Genomic DNA, 22155 nt, shown 5'->3' on the forward strand with positions numbered 1-22155 from the left:
CCTGACGAAAAAGATCCTCTGGTCTTATGAAATAAACGTTAAACTCTTCAGCCTAGGAATGCCTAGAGCTGTGACTAAAATGGCTCAACACCTGGCCTAATAACGCACCTGCGGTGAAACATGGCATCAGCAGCATCATGCTGTGGGGATGTTTCACTTTGAAAATAAGCCTCAAGATTACAGATCATTTTGCCAACCTCCAGGGCATTTTCGTCTAAACTTATTTAGAAAAAGCAGCGGTAACGCTTTACATTACAGCCCGGAAAGTACTGTGTAATTAAGAGGAATTTACAGAGTAACTTTAGGTAATTATAGTGTTCCTATAAAGTACTTGCATGTAAGTATAAGGGAACAATATGTAAAGTTATATATATATATATATATATATATATTAGGGCTGTCAAACAATTAATCGCGATTAATCGCATCCAAAATAAAGGTTTGTGTTTACATAATATAAGTGGTACTGTATAATTATTTTGTACATATATAAATACACACACATGCATTTAAGAAAAATAAATATTATTTATACATAGAATATTTATATTTATATATAATATAAATTATATATAAATCTATATTATATACATGAAAATATTTCTTAAATATATACAAGCATATGTGTGTATTTATATATATATCTGTATATATCTATATATATATATATATATATATATATATATAATTATACACAGTGCACCCACATATATTATGTAAACCACAAACTGTTATTTTTGATATTAGAATATATATATATATATAAAAATATATATAAATAAAGAAAAGATATTGCAAATTGTTTAAATACTGGGAAATATATCTAGTTTTTTTTTTTTTGTGATTACAGGATCAGTGGTGCTTGTATAATAAATAAAGATTTCCGAGTCAGTGATGTAAGATGTATCTTTCAACAATATTTAAGCAAAAGTTGCAATAGTTTTCGTTTTCAGTGCACGTTTGTTAAAAGATTACTTTATAAATGCATATATGTACCCTGTAATTTTTAAAAAGCCTGTACAGTATGTAGATTGTTGGATCATAATAGTAGAATATGTACTCCTTAGTTCTATAATACTTACAGTATAAATGTTTTTTTAATTATTCTGGTTGTTACCCCTTTATTCCCCCAAACTTAAAATATTGTTCCCTTATACTTATATTGTAAGTTAGGTACACTATAATTACCGAAGGTTACACTGTAAAATTGCTTCAATTACGCAGTACTTTCCGGGCAGCAAGTGTAGCATTTCATTCTTAAAAGGCTGTACCTTTAAAACTGCATGCTTCTAATTAAGGCCTGAAATTGGTTTCTTAATCATATTCAAATATTAAAAAGGTTAAACACCAAAGAACACTGCCACCCATTCATCAGGATTTAGTAAAGCTTGAACAGACCCATTTTTTAGGGGAATGAAATGTTGGGTTGCATATTAAGCTAGGTCATACAGTCCTAAAAGAAAGGACGAATGGGTCTTTTAGGGGTTAAAAAAGGACATAACATCCATGCTATGTGATGAATAAAGGGTTATATCACTATTACTATATTGATTGTGTAATCTCAGTCAAATATGGCCTCAATGAGAAGTAAATTTACCAATGACATCCCCACTACAATACTCACTACTAAGCACAGTTTATCTTTATCTCAGTGCATCCCTGCTAATGTAGATATATTCAGCAATTCAAGTGGGTTTTCTCAAGCTGTGATTAATGTAAGCTGCTGGAAAGCTGTTTATTTGATGCCAGAATCATGCCAATTTGTCATTGTAAATCTACTAGTAAAAGCGAGCTGGTTAGAGGACTCTGAGTCTGTAACAGCTGGTTGAGGGGCTGATGCAGTGAGGGGTAAAGCATCTGCAGGAGCTCCCTACTATAAGCAACGGTTACCATGGCAACGCTGGGGGAAATTAGGTGTTAAAGGAGTATCTTGTTATGCACAATAGCATAATGCACCAGTAATTTTGTTTTGAAAGTTAGGCTGTAGATATACAGTCATCCAAGTGTGAAAATATTGCATGCTTTAGTATTTTTGTAGTATTTTTTGACATATCAGCAAAAACACTGTAGCTTGTGTATGTGTATATTTTTATATACTTTAACATAGATACATGTTTGTGTGTGTTTAAATGTGTGACTAATCTCTTTTAATGTCCAATTTTCCGATTTAATGTCTTTTTATTTTATTTTTATGAATACATTTTAGAAATGCTGTACCGCCAGTTCGATTTAAAGGGGTGGTTCAGGATTTTGGACATCGGGCCTCATTTCCAAGTTAGTCTTGTGTCATTTATCAGTGGAGACAGTTTGCAAAAATTTTCATCCAGTCGTTCCAGTTTCATAGTTCGCCGGTGCTAGGCTACCGCGAGTCAACGGTAACTGCTAGCCTGCCATTAAATACAGTTTTAGCCACTCCACAGCACAAAAAAAAGCAAATAAATTATAACGCCAGACTATCAATGTAAATGTCTGTTAAGAGAATTGTGTTAAAAATCAAACTACTCTTGCATCTCAATGATCACATACACTTACAGGAACTAGTTTCTCAGCAGCGGCGGAATTTTACTTTGCTCCGGTTAGTAGTAGGCGCCTCCTAGTGGTCTAACCCTAACCCTACCCCATACCTAAACCTACCATAACTGAAGCGTCTCATTTGACGCTAAAGGGTGCCATGTGCGTTGGATGTCTACACTTTGGCAAAAGTGTCATATATGACGCCTTGGGATGAGAATGCATTGCAACTACATATCACTCCGCCGCTGCAGTAGACTGTGCTAATAAATACAGGGAACAAACTACTGCAATGCAATGAAAGGGTAGTTTGAACATTATTTTCTCAACAGACATTTACATTGATAGTCTAGTGTTATAATTTATTTGCTTTTAGTGTACTGTGGAGTGGGTAAAACTGTATTTAATGGCAGGCTAGCAGTTACCGTTGACTCGCGCTAGCCTAGCACTGGCGAACTATGCAACTGGAACGACTGGATGCAAACTGGTTCCACTGATAAATAATACTAAGGCTAACTTGGAAATGAGGCCCATGTCCAAAATTCTGAACCACCTCTTTAATTTTAGTTAACTGTAGCAGTACTGAAGCGTAAGTTTTAAAGCAGCTTGCTTTGTAACACATTCCCAGCATCTGAAATGTGGGACTGCAGCTTCAGCGCTCTGGGTGGAATTTAGAGACAGAATGATGATTTCAAAGCAAGCTTATTCAGCTGTAACAATCCGATGAGGAATTCAGTCTCAGGTGGTGGTGGAAGTTTGCAGTCGGTCTCTGAGCAAGAGGGGATTTTCTAACCTCTATTTATTTCCTTTAAGCTTCACTGCTTCTAACAACAACAAAAAATGATTCGCACATACTGTATGCATTTGCAGATTCAAGATGTGTTTATTGTGTATACTGTGTACTTCACATAGATAACTAATTGTAAACATAGGTTTAATGACAGTAAATATAAAATACAGCAGTTATACTCACCTACAAACATTATTTAGAGGGATTATATGTTGGTGATGAAGGACAATAAAAAACATTTTGGATAGATAATGCATTTAAGAGAATCTTTTGTAATATTAAGTTGAAAGTGAAAATATATTAATATTATATTACAAAAAATATGACATTTCTTCTGTATTGGGAATACCAGATGCACAGTTCTTCCTTTAGTTTTGTAGGATGTATGCTGAGAGCCTCTCGAGGTGGTCTGGTGTGGGTGAAAGTTAAGATTATCTGCAGTACAGCAGCACTATCATTAACCTGTCAAAGTCATTGTGGTTGGAGTTATGTGAAGCACCACTATTCAATTACAGAAAATATCACGCTGTTATTGTGTTACACTTCCAACTTTTGGAGGTCGCACGTGATATGATATCAGACTTGAGGATTTTCTAGGCCCTGCAGGGAAGTTCCTCAGCTTTCAGCTGGTGAATGGGTCTATCACGAAACTCTTCTGGGCTAACGCACCGAAGTCTTTGCAGTGGCGAATGATTAGCCCTCGTCTGGGCTACGTAATGTACCAGTGAGTTGATACTGCAGTCACATTTCCATGGGTTATCGTGCAGATACACCTCCTTCAACCCTGAATCAATCAGAGATTTCAATAATGTGTTACACTTAACAGATAGGAATGAAAAGTAAATTTTTCTTGTTTTGACCAAACATGTTATGAACTTTTTTTCTACTAGCAATTATGTTGACAGTAAAAATCATCTTGAGACACCTATATTCTGTTCTATTACATCGTACTCCATCTAGATAAAAGCAGAAGCATGTCTTATGGCAATACCCCCCTAAGAAACTTGGAACCAGAAACCAGCCTAATATTATCCCAGCAGACACAGAACGTTCCCCTAACGTTCCCGAATGGTCCCATGAGGTTATTTTTTTGGGAACCAAACAAGAACGTTATAGGAATGTTCCATGTAGGTTATTTTAAGGTTCCCTTTTTATAAGGTAAGCAGAATGTTCCGGGAACGTTCCCTTAACCTTAAGGGAAAGTTCTAGGAACGTTCTGGGAACCAAAAACTAACGTTCCCAGAACCTAAATTTGTTTGCAGGGATTGTGTTTGCTTAGAACTGATAGTCAGCTGGTCATTCAGGGAACCCAGTCCCTTTTAAAAGCCTAATTCTTACCTTGCATGTTGGCCAGCATGTTGCCATCAATGGCATGAAGTCGATTCCCACTTAAGCCCACATGAGTAAGTTTAGGTGTGTGACGGAATACGTCAGATGGCAGGCTCTCAATTTCGTTCTTTCTGATATAGAGCTCCTGCAGGTTGGAAAGACCTTCTAGTGTGGACGCGGTAAGTGTGGAGAGCAAATTGTTGTCCAGTACCAGCATCTCAAGGCCAATCAGGGGACCAAAGGTCCCAGCTTGAATATTCTTCAGCTTGTTGTTGTCCAAGTTGAGAAAAAGCAGCTCTTCAAGTCCAACAAAGGCTTTGGGCGAGATCCTTTGGATGCGGTTCAAGGAAAAGTCCAGAACTTTGAGGGCAATCAGAGGCTTGAATGCATTTGGAGGGAGGGCAGTGAGGGCGTTCAGGGGCAGATCCAGCTCTGAGAGGTTCCTCATGCCAATGAACATGTTAGGTTTCAAGCTAGCTATCTGATTCTGGCCCAGCATGAGAAAGCGTAGGTTTAGGAGGTCTTTGAAGCCCTTCACTGGAAGTTTAGAAATCCGGTTTCCTTGCAGATTCAAAAGCATCAATCGCTGGGCACCAGCAAATGCTTGAGGGTGTATTGATTTGATTGAGTTTCGCTCCAGTTTTACGCTCTCGATTTTTGGGACGGCGGTCAGGATGTTTTCTGGGAGGTCCTGCAGAAAATTTTCACCTTCAAAATAAATGAAATCAAAAGAGGAGGGTTAAATTGGTGGCGCTGACGCAAAAATCACTACGTTCATAGGGTTGAGAACTTGAGTGCAACAGTCGGGTCCCGGAAGTAAAATTCCCAATCATTTTCTCCAAAGGGGAGTTGATTTTTAACAATAACTGACTATTAAAAACAAAACTGCAAGGTTAAACAAAAGGAAGCTGGAGCGCTGCTGGTGTCCCTTGTATCCTCTGGTGCTCTTGGAAGGGCTGAAAGTTCATAAAAATTGGAAAGAAATCCAAGTCCAGGCACTCAGGGTTACAAAAGTGAAAAAGGCCTTTATTTAACAATCGGGGGCTAAACCATTAAAAAACACCAACGCGTATCGGCCCATGAAGGCCAGCGGGCCGATACGCGTTGGTGTTTTTTAATGGTTGGATTTAATGGACTTGGATTTCTTTCCAATTTTTAAAAACTGCAAGGTTGTTAAATGATGGTATGCTTTTGTTGAAGCAATCGGCCTGCATTATTTCAGCATGTTTAACCTGTTCCTGGTGAAAAACTATTATTTTTCAAAACAAATATTTTGAATAAAAAACCTGTGCTGTATCTAGGGACCAGAACTGATTGAACCTTGCTGAATAAACTTACTGATCCCAAAACTTTGAATGTTAGTGAAGATACACGCGCTATTCTGGATAAAAATACGGTACATTTTTGAACATGTGCGCAGTGAATTAAGGTTCCATGAAGATCCATGCACTATTACTGAGAACGTTCCTGCTCACCCATTTTTAGGATCCATGAGTCCAGAGGGAGTTTGGGTGGGATGCTCTGAAGCCCCCTCTTTTGACAGTTGACTTCAGTCTTTTCCGTACTGGATTTCTGGCTGCATTTACAATCACTGGGGCAGTTTTCCACGGCCTCTGCAACACAGAGCCATAGCACGGCTAACCCCGCAACCAGCTTCATATCCCTGAAAACACGCAGAGCCAGTGATTTAATTATGCCACGAAGGACAATATAATCCTACTAAAAAGAGCATTAGGGGTATTACTGCAAAGAGAACCCCACACATTGCCTCAAAACTGACATACTGTTTGTGTTCGATGCAAATTACTAATGCAGACTTACCTGGCGACCATGGACGTCTAAAGCCAACGCTGGTTCTTCACGCAAATCCAGTAGCCGCTCTGAGCTCGGAAGAAGTCTGAAATGAGCCGAAATGTTTGCCCCTCTAGCAATGTGTGAGCTCTGTATAACTCCCAGCACAGCATGTTGGTGAGAAAAATGACATGCACAGATCATGACAGGTTTCCCTGCCAAATGAACTCCTGCATCCCTAGAGAAAAATTTGCGGACATGCGTTTTTGTGTGGGTGTGTGAATTTCACAGGGCACCTTATGCACGGCTTTGATTGTTTAACTTGGCACAGGTACGGTCTGGTTCGCGGCAGATTGATGTCACTGTTATATCAGTGAGCACACATGATAATAGGGCAGGTCGATGAGCAGCACAAGTGATCGGCGGAGGCGCCACAATCACTCAGTCCTCGGAGAGCCTGCTGAGCTGATAAGGACAAGGACCTTATTCAGCTTTCCCCTTGGGCTTTTCTTGGCATTGTCCGCCAGGATTAACAGTAAGAACGAGTCACAGTTTCTCAGTTTCTCGCGAGCATCATCAGTGTCACTCTCGTTTTCACGGCCCCAACGCTTTGAAAGAGGAGGCCTGGCTGGCCACAGGAAACGCACAACCCTCCAGAGATGTTATTATAGCTGTGTCTTTAAGTTTGACGTGTCTGCTCACTGAGATGATTTTATTTCGCGATAAAGACGAAAGCTCTTTCAAGGCCCGCCAACAGCAACACAATATGCAAGCCATCTGGAGCAGCGTAATTATAATTTTCTCCAGCACTGCAAGCTGAGAAAAACCGACGCACCACCTCTAGCCACCCAAAAAGAGGAACAGTCAGAGCTGATAAAAAAAATGCCTGTGTGATTCTGATTAATAGGGATGTGTTAATGCTGCATCTGTTCTTTAACAATTATTCATTTCTGTATCGAGTAAACAAACAAAACAACACAAACAGCTAGAGAAATCAAAGTGCATCGGTTTTACTGTTTGTGAAAAAGCTATACACATAGTACTTTCAACATCAGTGAATCCCTTTCCACCCCCAATCAGATGGATGTGCTGTTGCAAAATAAAACTGCATCTCAAATAGAGCTCTGCCACTGGTGCCATCCATATAGAAGCAAGACTGGATAAATTCCTGTAATTTCCAGTGGTGTAATAAACTGCAAATGGAGTCAATCAAGCGCAGCAGGCTTCAGACAAGAACTCTGTCTGAAGACAAAACCCCATATTACTAGAGGTCATGTACATTTTCATATTCATGTCCACCCCCAATGCCCAGACTCTATTAAAAATGCCCACCTCTCTCTGCATGAGAGGAAACAATGGGTATCCTTTTATATCAGTCCCTGGTGAGTTATGATAAATGCACTCAGCTTGGAATGACACTAGTTGAGAACGGATACAGATTGGATTTCACATGATACAACAATATTTGACTTTGATCAAAGAGTTGTTTTACAGACACAAAAAAAAATCATGTGTTTGAATTTGCCAAACTCAGGAAATTGTCTTTGGTAAGAAGAAAAGTCTAATTTGAAAGTGAGAAGGGCTGCACACAGATCCAGGCTAACAGATGTTGCCTGTAATAAAGCACAATTTAGCATGACACTAAAACCAATTAGCTTTCTAATGTGCACGTTCATGGGTACTTCATTTGTTGCGCATTGGCCAAGGAATGAAATGGTTTCATGCATCAGTCACTTCGTCATTTTCCTTGATGAGGGAAGTAATGCTCTGACACTAGATCCTTCACAATAAACATTTTCATGCCAGCTGACCTATCTCAGAGCAAACCTTACATCAATTCTACTTCACATTGCTGACATCTAGTGCTAGACTGTGGCTAATGCATAAGAATATCACTGATGAGTATAAGGGCTTGTGCCAATACCCACAATTGCAGTCTTGGTGGTCACTTGAGAGCTCGAAACAGAGAGTAAGTGTGCAGGACTATAGAGGCTACAACCTTCGAAGGCCTTGAAGATCAGACGAAGCATTGTTAAATCTTGTTGCCTAGCAACTGTGACAGCTACCGTGGGTAAGTGGCAGTAAAGTTTGTACAGGACTTTTTGGAAACTTATATTAAACAAAACAGGGTTCACAAACTGTCTAAGGTTCACCATGGTCCATTTCTGTATATAAATATAGAGTATGAACTATATATAATTGCAACTTAGTTAGTAAACACTTGAACTGCTTTAAAAAATGATGTGTCATCAAATGATGATTTGGAAAAGCTGAAACCCAACACTTACTTTTAAAGTTTAAAAGTGTAATTCTGCAATTTCTCCCTACCTCTTAAAGGTCCCCAGACATGTGGTTATTTTATTATTTTATAATGTTTCGTGGGTTGCCCTTATAATGCTCGTATGTTTTTTTTTTTTATATCAAAAATAGTCAATTTATAAATAAAAGGCATTTTTCCTAGCCTGATTTTAGCCTATGATTTGAATGCTCAGTTTGAAGTTGCGTGTCTGCTGTGGGATTCAGGGTAACTGGCCACTGCTGTGATTGGCTGACATGCTTACATATGAAATAGCAACATATTATATGTGAAACTCTCTCGAATACTTTTACAGCTACTATACGTTTTTATATAACAGCTATCGAAATGAACAAATCATGAGAAGTTTTTAAAGTATTATATCTATTTCCATCACATAAAATGTTGCCGTGATGACTTTCACCAACGCAAACATGAAGATGTACACACAATATGATCTTCGTTATGCAGTGTAATGTGCGTTATTGATTTTATAACGAATTGTCCAGATAAACTCGCGCTGTGTGGAAAGATTTTTCTTTGATCGCTTTCTGTATATAGTTCACAATTTAAATAAGATTATTTTCATCCAACTAAAAGAAACGATTTGATTGAAGTTGACATTTTAGTCACTGGCTTTATTTATGCATTAACAGTATTGAATGATTTCGAGAGAGATTAACTTACCTGTTTGAACTTGAACAATTAGGCTACACATCAGAAATTGTTGCTTGCTTGGTAGCTCGATCGATTTATTTTCAGATGTTCATCGAGGCCAGCTCTGTATTGGCCCAAGTTGAGGAAACAGTCGTTGGTGAAATGTTTGGACCATACAAAACTTTGGGAAGTTGTGTCGGCGCATTTCCAAGCATGATATCTCTCGAGAAAAAGACTCAAACTCGCATTCATATTTTCTAGCTCATTTATTTTCTCATAAGCGAGCCAAACCAGGTTACTTCCGGTTTCTGGACTGGCTGCAGTAACACGTTTCTGTCCATGCGAGGGCGCTCGCGGTCGAGTGCAGAGTGAATGGGAGTCTGGGGTTTCACCCCCAGAAATCCACTTTTCTCAGGTTGTAATTTTTTGTCAAGTAATTTGAAAGTTGCATTCAAAAGGGAGGGCTAAGATAATACACTCAGCTGAAAATTGCATTTTTAAGTTCACTTATCTGTTCTAAAAATCCGTTCAAAAATGTGATGACATCACACAACAGCAGAATGCTAGCGTGTTCCGGCCAACGGCCTAACCTGTAAGAAATCGAAAGGACAAAAGTACTCGTTCATTCGACTTTTGGCCTATAATCTATATTGAACTTGCAGAATCAACAATAAAATCTATGTTGATTCAATGACAAGCAGGAGAGAGACACATTTAGCCGTTTAGCTCCATAGACTCCCATTCATTCAGCACTCGCCCGCGATCACCTCCAGTGGAATTCTAATGGAACTGCAACCAAGATGATACGCAATGGGGCTAATAGGAAGTGCCAAGGCTCTCCGTTAGACGGGCTTTGGTCAAACTTTCAAGCAGAGAAAGGGGAGGTTACCTTTCCTCCGTATGACGTCATACAGGGGAGATTCAAGATCAGCCTTTCTGAGCTTTCATTTTCTCAAAGGCAGAGAAAGTTAGTCAAAGCTCAGTTTACACTGATTGAAATTTCTAGCCACTGGGGGACCATATACAGCCCAGATAGCACAAGGCTATTTGATGTTTACATCTGGAAGGCGTATTTTTAAGAGTGTTTGCTCATCTCCAATACATCTAAAGGACGTTTCCTGTCAGATGTCAAATAGACGTTTAGAAGATGTCTTTAAGATGTAATGATTTAGAATGCATGTTAAACTGACATCTTCTAAACGTCTAAATTTCACCACATAGCAGCTATATGAAATTTACAAATAGTCTAAAAATATGGAAAAGAAATAGAACATTGTATATATTTCGTGACAACGAGATACATTTCTTTTAAAAACACCTTTATCAGTTAAGTCATTTGACCAGAGAGTGGAGTTATTGACAGGAAAAAAGTGGAATAAAAAGAGGATGGTAAAATATAGACTAACAACTACAGTAGGAAACAAATCAGTCAAATTCAGCTTATATCTACAAAACATCTACCAACCTATAAGAAAAAAAAATCTGTACATTTCATTTTGCAGCAAGACATGGCAGTCTGTTTGTCTAGAGTGGTTTAATTAATAATTGGTAATAAAAATGACATTTTACAGAAATTGCTGGTCAGATAAACAAAACTGAACATCCTCAAATTTAACCAGATAAATAACATTGTACAATGCTTCTTTTCACTGCGATTAAGTTACAGCTCATCTTAGTTATAAACACTTAAAACTCTCATTAGGACAATTATGCCCACAAGTGATATACTTGCATAAAACATATGCATAAGTAATACGTTAAGAAAAGCTTTACATAACACATTCACAGTTGAGCATTGTTGTTTTAAATTAAAACCTTATTAAAAATCTAAAGAAGTTACGCTACCTTTTACAAGATTGAAGTTCAAAGCTCATAGTTTTGTTCACAGCACACAATTAAGAATTTGAAAAAGATACTGGGAAACCAGTTTTCAAAACAAACAAAAAAGTTTTTTTTAAAAATGCTCATTTTTACAGGAAAATCTGAGGTAGCAAAGCCAAATTTTGTGAAAACTAAATGTTTGTATTAAATATGTACAGAAATTAAGAAAATATAGTTTTTTTTCCTTCACAAATTGCTGGTCCTGAGAAAGAACATTACACCTTTTCTTACTATACATATTAAAAAGAATATCCCATCATACACAATATACAAAAGCATTACACAAATTGTCATAAAAAAACGTCACCGGTAAATAGCCAAGCAGATACTTTGTGTATATGTGTACATAAGATGAGATGGCAAGTTACGGATTATGCAAAACAAGAAAAAAAGAAGCACATCTGTACAACAATATACATTTTAAAACATCAAGCTCTGAAAACTGAAGCAGGGTCCACAATCCGTAAATATTTCATGACAAGGCAGAAAATTTGGTTTAAATTTGGTGCTCAATTGCGAAAAAAGTCAAATATTTAAAAAAGACAGCTAACGACTCATTCCCAGTCTGATGTTCAATGTCATCCTGAGGAAAGTTTTATTTGCCCCGAGTGTCCGTAACAGTTTTCAGTATATCCCAGGGAAAATGCGGTACGGGACAGCTTTGCAGTACTCTTCCCACGCAGAACCATACTTTTTCCTGCACTGACGCTCGTCCCGTGCATTACGGTGCACCAGCAGAGCGATCAAGTAGATCAGGTAAAAGTATGGGATCAAATGGTTGAATCCTAAAGGAAAAGTCCGATAAAATTGGTGGAATCGAGTCAAAACAGACTGATAAGACAGCTTAATTTCATCAGAAAGGTGAAAGGAATCCGATTACTTACCACATGGTAGAGACCATGCAAACCCCATGATGATATCACCAAGGTAATTAGGATGACGGACGAACCCCCAGAGACCAGACACAATAAGACTCTTTCCAGTTGCAGTAGGAATAGTTTTCAGGTCTGATGAGATAAAAGATAAAACTATGTTAGACCAAACAGTCTTAACATTGTATGTTAATTCTTTTGTTTTATCGTTTTAAAACACTTACGAGACACTGCCGGGTCAGAAGGGTTTTTCCTGAAGGCAAACTTCTGAGAGTTGGCTTTCCGGAAAATGTAGTATCCAACTCCTGATGGAGAAGTTAAAAAAAAACTCAAGTTTAAAGTCTGAACATATCAATATCCTGTTCTTATTGGCTGAATTAGCATCCAAATTTACTTTATGGTGTAGCCAAAGAACAAAAAGTAGGAAAATGTGTCAGAAACTGACCATTCATAGTAATGAGGGTAACAATCCAAAATACAGAGAGTTCATTTGGATGGCTGACTAGATAGTACGCTTGACAGGTGAATGTAAAAGGAACAAAAGCCAGATCTCCGAACGTCAACATAAATCCGAAACCATCGTAGACTATATCCATCATGGTCAGAAGTTTCTCCTGAAACACAAAGTGATTTAATTCAAATCAGTTCATGGTTTCCACAATGCATTAAGAAATAATTATGTTTGTTTTGGAAAACTCTTGTTGTACCTCATGCCAAAAACCATCAACAACCCACAGGAGCTGGAAGATGTTGACCAGGAGCATCGCTGGAGAGGGACTCTCGAGATTCTGGTGCTTCATTTCAGCGATCAACATTGCAAAATTAATCAATACCTGTGGAAACAAGCAATAATTATGGTTCTTCTTTAATTGGTTAAAAATGAATACTTTAATAAGGAAGAAAAGTTAAGGAATCACAAGAAATCAGCAAATTGCAACATTATGACCACAAGAGGGAGCATAAAAACAATAACAATACTCACCCAACCCATCAGACCTGGGCGCATTTCACAGAAGAACTTGACATCAAAGTTTTTGATGCGGGGATTTAACTCTCTGCCCATAAAGAAATCATAAATGATGTAGCCTAGAGGAATAAAAAAATATATATATTAAATCTATTAATTGTACCCGACATATCCTTCCTTGCTATCTCTATAAAATAAACAATCTCTGTAATCATAAACAACTATGACTGGTCTATTTTAGCTAGCACTGAGGAAAGTAACAGGAAAGATCAATTTTAACCTGAAAATGAGTATGAGAAACTTTAAAAGCCATAGAAGTGAAAAATACTCTGAGCCAAAAAGGGAAAAGTCAGTCAACGCAGCTTGATCTCACACTATTCGTCTTACCAGAGTTGCCTCCAGGAGCGAGCTCATCTTCAGACGCCCAGCGGGAGCGGACGAACAGATAGACGCTGAGAAGAGTGACGATGAGCAGGGCCGAGGTGTAGAACTGCAGGAAGTGAGCATGGATGTAGCTGAGATCCACCTCCTGGTACATGGCAACACCTACTGCCACAGCCGTGAGGAGGAGAGCATAGAAACCTGACGAAGAACAGAATCTGAGATCGTCAAACAGCTCGCTCACAAATATAGAGTACCGGTAGTGAAGATTTTAAAACCAAACTTAAATAAGTTTTTCAATCAATGTCAAAACAAAAACTCAAGTTCATTAAAATTCAAATGTATCAACATTGAAGACTGACCATTAATCCTATATTTCAAGGTTTTCCCGGTCTTGAGAGGCATTCCTTCAACGAGCTGTAGGGTGGAGAGACAGAGAGGCATGCAGGATTTACATGTGACCATTGATCTGTGTGATTTTTAACTAAAACTACTAAAAGTTGTTTTTGTTAAATCAAATAAAGCTGAAATAAAATAAAATACAAATATTAAATTAAAAACTTAACTTAAAAATGTTGCCTTGGCAATTAACTCAAATATATATATATATATATATATATATTTTAAGTATTACAATTACTAAAACTGAAATGAAACATAAATTAAAGCTAAATAAATATAAAAAATGACAAAAGCACATGCACAAAACTGAAAATGTAACTATAAAAACAAATTAAAAGAATTGAATAAAAATATAATTGTGTATAAATAACACTAAAATAACATTGGTATAGTCCTGTCATGTTTGATAAAAACAAGCTTATCATATTAATATTAGTATTCTGCATCATACAAACAATTTTCCTAACATTTCAATCATTATGACTAAAATCGTGATATGAGTAATTACAGTAATCCTAAAATGTTTTGGTCGATACTGTTAATTCTTTATTTGAAAGCCGATAACCGATATATTGGCCGATAAATCTAAATAATTTTAAATAATCTTTATTAAATAAAAATAATTTTTGAAAGCCTGATAACAAAAACAAAAATCTCACCATTAAAAGCTATGTCCCAAGCACTTCAATATAAATCAAATATATAAAGTACAATAGCCTAGTCTAAAAAAAAAATCTATAGCCTCACAAATAAATAAAACGTTGCCTAAATAATACAAACAAGTCATTGGACAACATTATCATCTTATCGGACCGACATAGCGACAACATTAAAAATGAACATATATCAGCTGATTCTGTTATGGTGGCCTATATATCGTGCACCCTACATGTAGGTAAGTGTCAAAAATGATTCATAACAAACAAATCTGATAAAAAAAGTCTGACAAAAGAGCTGTTTTATGGAGGTAAGTGCACGTTTAAATGTCGCAATTCTGACTTTTTCTCTCAAAATTGCGATATATGAACTTGCAATTGCAAGAAAGACACCAGAATTGGGTGATATAGTCACAATTGTGTGTTATAAAGTTAGATATAAATCTGCACTCTCTATATACTTTATATCACAAAACTCGGACTTTTACCTCATAATTGCTTGATGTAAAGTCCCAACTGTGAGATATAAACTCAAATTCTATGAAAAAAGTATCCCCCCCCCACCCCCAAATTACTGCTAGGCAACCAGGTCCTTTTTGTTTCATAAAAAAACAGAATCATCTTGAAATAATCTGTTTAACCTCAAACTCAGGGAAAAGCACTGCAATTTTTAGATCCTATCATAATTACCCTTAAGCTGCTGGAAATGAAACCAGATGTTTTCCAGAGAGTGATTAATCTAATCTAGCCTGTTTCACTGCAGCTAACAGGCAGGGCAGAAACAAGAGCCACAGAGCTATGTGGTCATGTGCCTATACCCGGGTCACGGGGAGTCATGTGACTGGGGACCGTACCTTTCCGACAGGGAGCAGGGAGAGGACGGCCTGGAAGAGAAGCCAGAGCAGGACGATGCCAAAGACCTGAGAGTCCCAGAGAGACTGAAGGGTAGGAAGCTCAAGAGGAAAGCTTTGGAGACTGGCATCCTTCTGCCCACAGAGAATGAGCAGTGCCAACACAGCCACGGGCAACAGAAACATTAGGAAGAACACACCTGAAAGAGAAGAGGAAAGGGGCTCCTTTATTATAATCTTAACCAATGATTTATTTTGAATGTGCCTAAACATCAGCTCATTTCAAGACAATAATTAATTATTAATATTTCCCTGTTTGCTTTACTGTACTGACTTGATGTTTGCATTAAAAAAGACCATATTCATATTCATGCATTTTAGTCATTTATTTTCATGGAATAATACTAGATAGAAAAAGCCATTTTAAAATGCTCTGGTAAACATTTTCCCCCAAAGATGTGTGCTGTGAATATCTACACAGTACAAAAGTACATTAAATCACCAACAAGACTCACCAACTCTTCCACCAAACTCCAGATCAGTTGTCTTGATGGCAGCAGGTGTTTTAGCTTGCGATAATGCCTCTGTCTCCTCCTTTTTCTCCAGCTCTCCTGCCTTGCCATCGCCCTGGTCCTTCCTGCGCCGTAGATTGTAGCGTCCACCTGCCTGGCTCTCTGATTCAGTCTCTGTCTTCTGCTGAACATTACAATGAGTCAAGACAGCATACTAAATGTGAACACTTTATGTACTGATCACAAAAGAATACAAACCAATTTTAAAAAATTACACACGACGGCTCAAATGTTTGGGGTCAAAAGTTTATGATATTTACATTTATGATACAAAATATTTATATTTCATAGAAAAATATTAAGCAAGCAACACAACTGTTTTCAACATTGATAATAATAAGAAAGATAAAACTAGAATGATTTCTGAAGGATCATGTCACAATGAAGACTGGAGAAATGAATGCTGAATATTCAGCTTTGCCATCACAGGAATAAATGGCATTTTGAAATATATTAAAGGGATCCTATTATGGTGTTTCACTTTTTCAACTTTAGTTAGTGTGAAATGTTACTTTTTGAGAATAAAAAAAGATCTACAAGGTTACAAAGCTCAAAGTTCACTCCAAAGGGAGATATTTTATTTAACAAAATCCACTTTTCAAGGACGATAACACAATTTTTGTTTGTCCAGGCTTTAAGAAGTCATAATGTTCCTCATTTTAATAATCTGCGACAATGGAATAAGCAAAGAAATGGATGAGACCTGGATACGCAGCTGCTAAACGCTGTTTTCCACAACTTATTTGTTTGACCTTCCTAAGGCTGAACCACTTAAGAGTGGTTAAATAACAAAAAAAGTTATTTAACATTATAATCCCGATGTTTATCTGTGCACAGCCATTTTTACAGAGAAAAGCTTCCAGAGCCAAGATGCACATAAGCTTCTCCTGAAAATGAAGCAGTTTCCACTTTGTCGGGGCAACCTGTTGTTTATAGATCACAACTAGTAAGTATGTCTTATTGTTTGTAGTGGCATTTTCTATGAACAGTTCTAATTATAAGTTGTATGATGTTGCAACACTCACCTGTTAGCCAACATTAGTGTTGATATAGTGTTGTTTATAAATCTTTTATTTATATATCTCTTTATTGTCTATATCTTTTGTAAGGCTGTTCTCCGCCCCTTAGGAAAATGAACCATGTTTTTTTTATGGATTACTGTTTGTATAACCAGTTTTCCGACATATATCATGATTAAATGGGGATAACATCATATCTATAATGCATTAAGTAAACATACCACTCTGAAACATCCTGTGAAACCCATGCTTGCAAAGTCCTTGCATGAAATCTGTTCTGCCCTGTCCTCTTGTTAGTGTTTCGAAATTGCCGCCATCCTTTATATTTATACTACAGAAAAACAATTATGGAGGGGCGGGACATTCCCAAACACATTCTAAGCGCTGCCAATCACAACAACCTGGGCCAGCTAAAAAAGTTAAGTAAATAACTGCAGCCCTGGTTAACACACAAAATAATTCTGTCAAAAGCATTTTACTAACCCCAAACATTTGAACTGTAGTGTTTATGTTACGGTCCCCTTAAAACCACTGCTTCCTAATTTGAGAAACTCTAGTGTCAATAAAATAAAAATGCGTGTGTCATGCTTTGACTCAATGTTTCAGTGGCAATCGATCTCTCAAGTCAAGAAATGTTACTATTTTGTGACCATACAACTGTAAGGGTAAAGCAGTCAGGTCATGCTGTGTAAAGCCCATTCAATTGTCCCATGAGGAGAAACATGCTGAAAAACGTGAGGGTATGATTAAATAGAAACCACAGTCAGCTTTAGCTTTGTATGCACAACTAAATGGGCTCCTGTCACACATGAGAGGCACCACATGCATGCATCATGACATTCCAACCTTCACTAGACCAGTTTCTAACATACAGACCCATACCTCAGTGATTGTGGGAGCTGTATTCTCTGTATTATTTTCTTCTTTCTTCTCGTGTTTGCTGTTGCTATTGTTCTCATGTTTCCTCGGCTGAGACAGATGACAGCCAAGCACACGTGAGGTGAACCCATGAGGAAAGACAAATAAGATAACAGCATTAAAAGGATTGGGTTAATGGCTCTGAATTAGATTAAACTCCTATACTTAAAATCAACACAAGATTGATCACTTGAATGAAACAGATTTTAAAATACATTCAAATAGAACAAACTTATTTTAAATTGCAGTAATATTTCACACAATTTAACTGTATTTCTTAAATAAATGCATCCTGGTAAGAATAAGACTTCTTTGAAAAAGAGAATAGTGTGTGTGAATATAAACATCCTAGATTAGACATATCATGCAAAGAGAGAGAAAGAGAGAAAGAAAGAAAGAAAGAAAGAAAGAAAGAAAGAAAGAAAGAAAGAAAGAAAGAAAGAAAGAAAGAAAGAAAGAAAGAAAGAGTGTGTTAGTTTTGTACAAACAAATGAGTGTCCTTACCACGGGTGTGAGTCGGACCTCCAGCACTTCTTTGAGTTTTTCCTTGCGCACTTGCACATCTGTGGTGCGAGAGGAAGTTCGACGGGACGTCCTAGCAGGAGAACGGGAGCGACTACGACGTGGGCGTCCCGGTGAACGAGAGCGGGATCTGGACCGAGAGCGTGTAACACCCTGCTTAAATATGACCATGCTCTGCAATAAAGCAAACAATATCCACAAGACACTGCAAGTTAAGTTCAGTTAAATCTCTATTTAACTGCTATGTCAGAGGCATGGATTAGAACCTAGACATTAAGAAAGATTTAGGATTTTGAAACCTTTGAAGAAATATTATGACATTAAGAAAAAAAAAAATCGAGGTCACTAAAGTAATCTCATAAAAAATTTGTGAACTTATTTGTACAGTGTGGTCACATGTTTTTGCTCTAATTGTAGCTCAAGAAGCCATTTGAATCATTCTCAAATCATACTGGAGAGAGTGGAGAACATGTCAGAGAGAGGTTTCATACCGTGATGTCAGATTCCTTCAGCTCCAGCTCAGTGCCATCTTTGTAGATGACGGTGTAGAGCCGAGTCTTGCTGTCGTAACTCAGTACCGTGACCTCATAATAAAGGTTACTGCCAGGCCAGCGGCCCATTACAGTATCTCCATTTTGAAACCTTGTAGTCGGCATTCTCGTTTACCCTACAAAACAATTAACACAACCAATTCACCATGTTCTTTTCCCCACAGGAATCATATCAGTATGATTGATGACATTGTGCATTCTTATGGCCTTTCCAGTTTAACAAACTACTAAACAACACAACAGTCTGGAAATTACATACTACAATCTAAATACATCAACACTGACTTAATGATATAGTATTATGCCGCAGTGCAGACCTTAAAGATCAAGTCAAGTATGTAACTTCTGTGCCAAAAACTGAATTTTCAACTGGTTTAAGCGCTCAGAGAGGTCTTACAAGAACAGACAAACTAAAAAAAAAACACATGTTGGGAACTTCAGATGCTAAAACAAAATTTTTATGTAATCAAAGTGCCACAGCGTTTATATTTTTGGTAAAGTTTACCCATGAATAGCTCACTTACAGTTGTCTCATGGGAAAAGCAGCACACATCACTTTTAAAAAACAATGCACATGAGCATTTGTGCTTCAAAATAAACTAACAATCGAAATCTTTCTAGACCTAAAGATTCTGTGTGAATATTACAGACAGTTCAATGGTAAACCCACGAGGGAAACACCAGAGTAGCTGCACATGGCCTGATGACAATGAAGCGGTGATGTCAGCTGTCATCTCAGAAGTGCTGATGGGTCTGAATTACACATCCACACTGTACCCTCTGCACCCACACTATTGTTGAGCTCTCAATGGCCTTTATGAGAGGGATTCTACTATCACACAGGTAACAAGCTAACCAAAGAGATGACTTTTACTATCCAGCCACAGACAAAAACAATCCATAAAGAAAGACCAATAGTAATTACTAGTAATAGTATTGTTTATATTCACACTTTTCTACTCAACCTTTTCTCTAATTTTGGATCAACAGATAATTTTCCCCATCTCTAAGCAGGAATAGTGTCCAAAAACAAAAAATGTTTGCATTATTACTCAACTTTTTAGACATTCATCCTCAAATAAAAAATAAAATAGTATTCAAGCTTAAAAAAACAAAAACAAGATTAAAAAAATTGAAAAAAGTTTGTAACTATTTTTACTGTAATTAACTTTGCATAAATAATATATTAAGATATAATAAATCCAAAAAATAATAATAATGCATTCATAATGCAGATTTGTTTCAATGTTGCAGTCTAACGTTTATGCTTTATTATTATCACATATTTAAACGATTTAAAAAACTATCACTTCACCACTGAAAGACAGTAACGCTTGGTGCTGATTTAAAAAAAAAAAAATAGATCCTTGCAAAGAAATTTTGGTGTGACGAACCAAACCCCACCATGGCATGAAGCAGTTTTCTTACCACCAACACATTAATGATTTTAGCACTTAAGCAAGGCCAGAAACATTAAGTAAAAATTCAGCTCACACTTATAGAAGCATAGGCTATATAGCAGAGTCAAGCAGGCACACTCTGTAGGAAACACACAAAAATTCTTATTAAAACCACATGAAAAGTACAACCCATAAAAACATAAGCCAACCATCTAATCCCATGAACACATTCCAGACATTCTTGAACCAGAACACACTGACACACACCCAACAGAGTTGAAGTCCAGCAATGCAGAAATCTCATGTGCTTCCAGAGTTGAAGTGAAACTACAGAGCAAAAGATTTAAACAGTGTGAATGTGAGTGGGCGGGGTCTGCTGCCTTTTGTTGTGCAAATGTAATGGCACAAGACGACACACGCGCGCTTTACTATCACTGCCAGGGGCTATTCAAATTAAAACTTACTACAGAAAATCTGACTTAAGTAAACAGTATGCCAGACACTGACCACATTTGTGAAATTATAATTGTAACGTTACCTTTACAGACCAACGAAAAATCTTAGTTTTGTCGGACTGAACATACATCCTGAAATATTTAGCCTAATACAAAAAAGTAAAATAAATTATCATTGTGTGTTTACTTTGTGTTTTACATGTGCAACGGAGGCACACAGAGCATTCACGTGCTGTTCCTTTAACACAGCAAAAGAATGACAGGAATGGAGGGAAAACGTCATGTATTCAAACCATTGTAAGTCTGCATGCGACAGGCTCATAACACAGCAACATTAAACCAGTAAACAACGAGTACAGAAACCAGCTGTTATAATGAGCGAGTGGTGTATTTAACACATATTTACGGCCAAACCACAGCCAAAAGACCATTAAAAGTGGTTATTTAACGTTAACTTACTTAGCACGGAATCACTTGCACTTTCGTGCACATACAATAAAAAGAAAGCGAAAGGTCCAATATGAAGTAAGACATTAACTTAAACATATATTAAAAACGAATGCAGAATTTAATTGTGTGGAGATAAAATACGAGTTGTGTGGAGTGGACGACAATAAATGCGCGCCGTGCCCAAGTTTCCTGTGTAACGAGCCGGGTGGAAATCGAGTTAACATTCAAATCCAACACCACATCAATGATAAGCAGCTTTATTCACATAAACAAAGAGTATACGTGTTCTGTATATATCGTATGCAGAAAGTAGTGACAGTTTAAAAACAATATATTATGTTCTTACTTCATAAAGCAAGAGATGCGGGCGGACCGAGCGCGGATCAAGTTATGTACCGTTAACTAACGTTACGCAGTCACAATAAAAACATTTCCAGACAAAAACATTAAACATGCAAGGGAATTCATTAAGATTCTTACCTGCAATCGATCTTAATCGCCTAATAATAACTAAAGCTTCTCCGCAGAACTTCATAAAATAAAGAATATTGTTTTAAAAACTAGCCCCCGTTTTGAATACGTTCCTCCCTCCGTGACCGCTCAACCTACCAGCGACCTTGAGGGCGGGAAGCTTTCTGATTGGCTGTCGAGTCCTGTTTTTAAATTTCGGAATTTTCTGATTGGGCGGCGGAGAGGTTTGCGTGAGCGTTGATTGGAGACGAGGCATTTGAGTTCGAAGGGGTTTACAAAATGGAGTCCTGCTTGCGAGACAGTTGATAGATATGAGAGGAGACAGGATGGACCGCCGACGTCATAAGTTTTGCTTCTACCGCGACTTTTTTTCGTAAATGTTAAATAACGTTATCATTCAATAATGTTTATTA

At 37.4% G+C, this 22155-nt stretch overlaps 2 protein-coding genes across 9 annotated transcripts; both read right to left on the minus strand.

Annotated features, from left to right (window-relative positions):
- Positions 1-3380: 3380 nt before the first annotated feature.
- On the minus strand, positions 3381-9683 carry LOC120493979 (uncharacterized). 2 transcript variants are annotated; one of them, XM_039693027.2, is made up of 5 exons: positions 9405-9683; positions 6452-6527; positions 6106-6293; positions 4640-5338; positions 3381-4085 (listed from the first exon to the last, which is right to left on the minus strand). In XM_039693027.2, exons 2-5 carry the CDS (start codon positions 6460-6462, stop codon positions 3895-3897), a joined length of 1089 nt encoding a protein of 362 aa, XP_039548961.2. In that variant the 5' UTR covers positions 6463-6527; positions 9405-9683; the 3' UTR covers positions 3381-3894. The 2 variants fall into 2 exon arrangements, with proteins under 2 accessions (XP_039548961.2, XP_039548960.2); XM_039693026.2 differs by having other exon boundaries at positions 6452-6659.
- Positions 9684-10889: 1206 nt separating this feature from the next.
- lbr (lamin B receptor) lies at positions 10890-21906 on the minus strand. Of its 7 annotated transcripts, none has more exons than XM_089118784.1 (14): positions 21752-21906; positions 18907-19082; positions 18416-18589; positions 17858-17944; positions 15900-16077; positions 15388-15584; positions 13838-13892; positions 13482-13676; positions 13110-13213; positions 12835-12960; positions 12573-12741; positions 12352-12432; positions 12140-12262; positions 10890-12040 (listed from the first exon to the last, which is right to left on the minus strand). In XM_089118784.1, exons 2-14 carry the CDS (start codon positions 19069-19071, stop codon positions 11880-11882), a joined length of 1815 nt encoding a protein of 604 aa, XP_088974910.1. In that variant the 5' UTR covers positions 19072-19082; positions 21752-21906; the 3' UTR covers positions 10890-11879. The 7 variants fall into 7 exon arrangements, with proteins under 7 accessions (XP_088974910.1, XP_088974909.1, XP_039548777.2 ...); XM_089118783.1 differs by having other exon boundaries at positions 15900-16080; XM_039692843.2 differs by having other exon boundaries at positions 18398-18589.
- Between the last annotated feature and the right edge of the window lie 249 nt (positions 21907-22155).

Source organism: Pimephales promelas, chromosome 13, assembly GCF_988280905.1.
Source record: "Pimephales promelas chromosome 13, fPimPro1.hap1.1, whole genome shotgun sequence".
NCBI classification, from domain to species: Eukaryota; Metazoa; Chordata; class Actinopteri; order Cypriniformes; family Leuciscidae; genus Pimephales; species Pimephales promelas.

What these genes read in the sequence shown, in the direction of transcription:
- LOC120493979 (XM_039693027.2), bottom strand. An exon ending in CTCATGGATCCTAAAAATGG is followed by an intron (nt 5,339 to 6,105) that starts GTGAGCAGGAAC and finishes TTTATTTTGAAG; the next exon opens with GTGAAAATTTTCTGCAGGAC. An exon ending in CATGCTGGCCAACATGCAAG is followed by an intron (nt 4,086 to 4,639) that starts GTAAGAATTAGG and finishes TGATTGATTCAG; the next exon opens with GGTTGAAGGAGGTGTATCTG.
- lbr (XM_039692840.2), bottom strand. Translation starts at nt 19,071, where the DNA reads ATGCCGACTACAAGGTTTCAAAATGGAGATACTGTAATGGGCCGCTGG. An exon ending in GCCCAGGTCTGATGGGTTGG is followed by an intron (nt 12,961 to 13,109) that starts GTGAGTATTGTT and finishes TTGTTTCCACAG; the next exon opens with GTATTGATTAATTTTGCAAT. An exon ending in TTCTGACCCGGCAGTGTCTC is followed by an intron (nt 12,263 to 12,351) that starts GTAAGTGTTTTA and finishes TTATCTCATCAG; the next exon opens with ACCTGAAAACTATTCCTACT.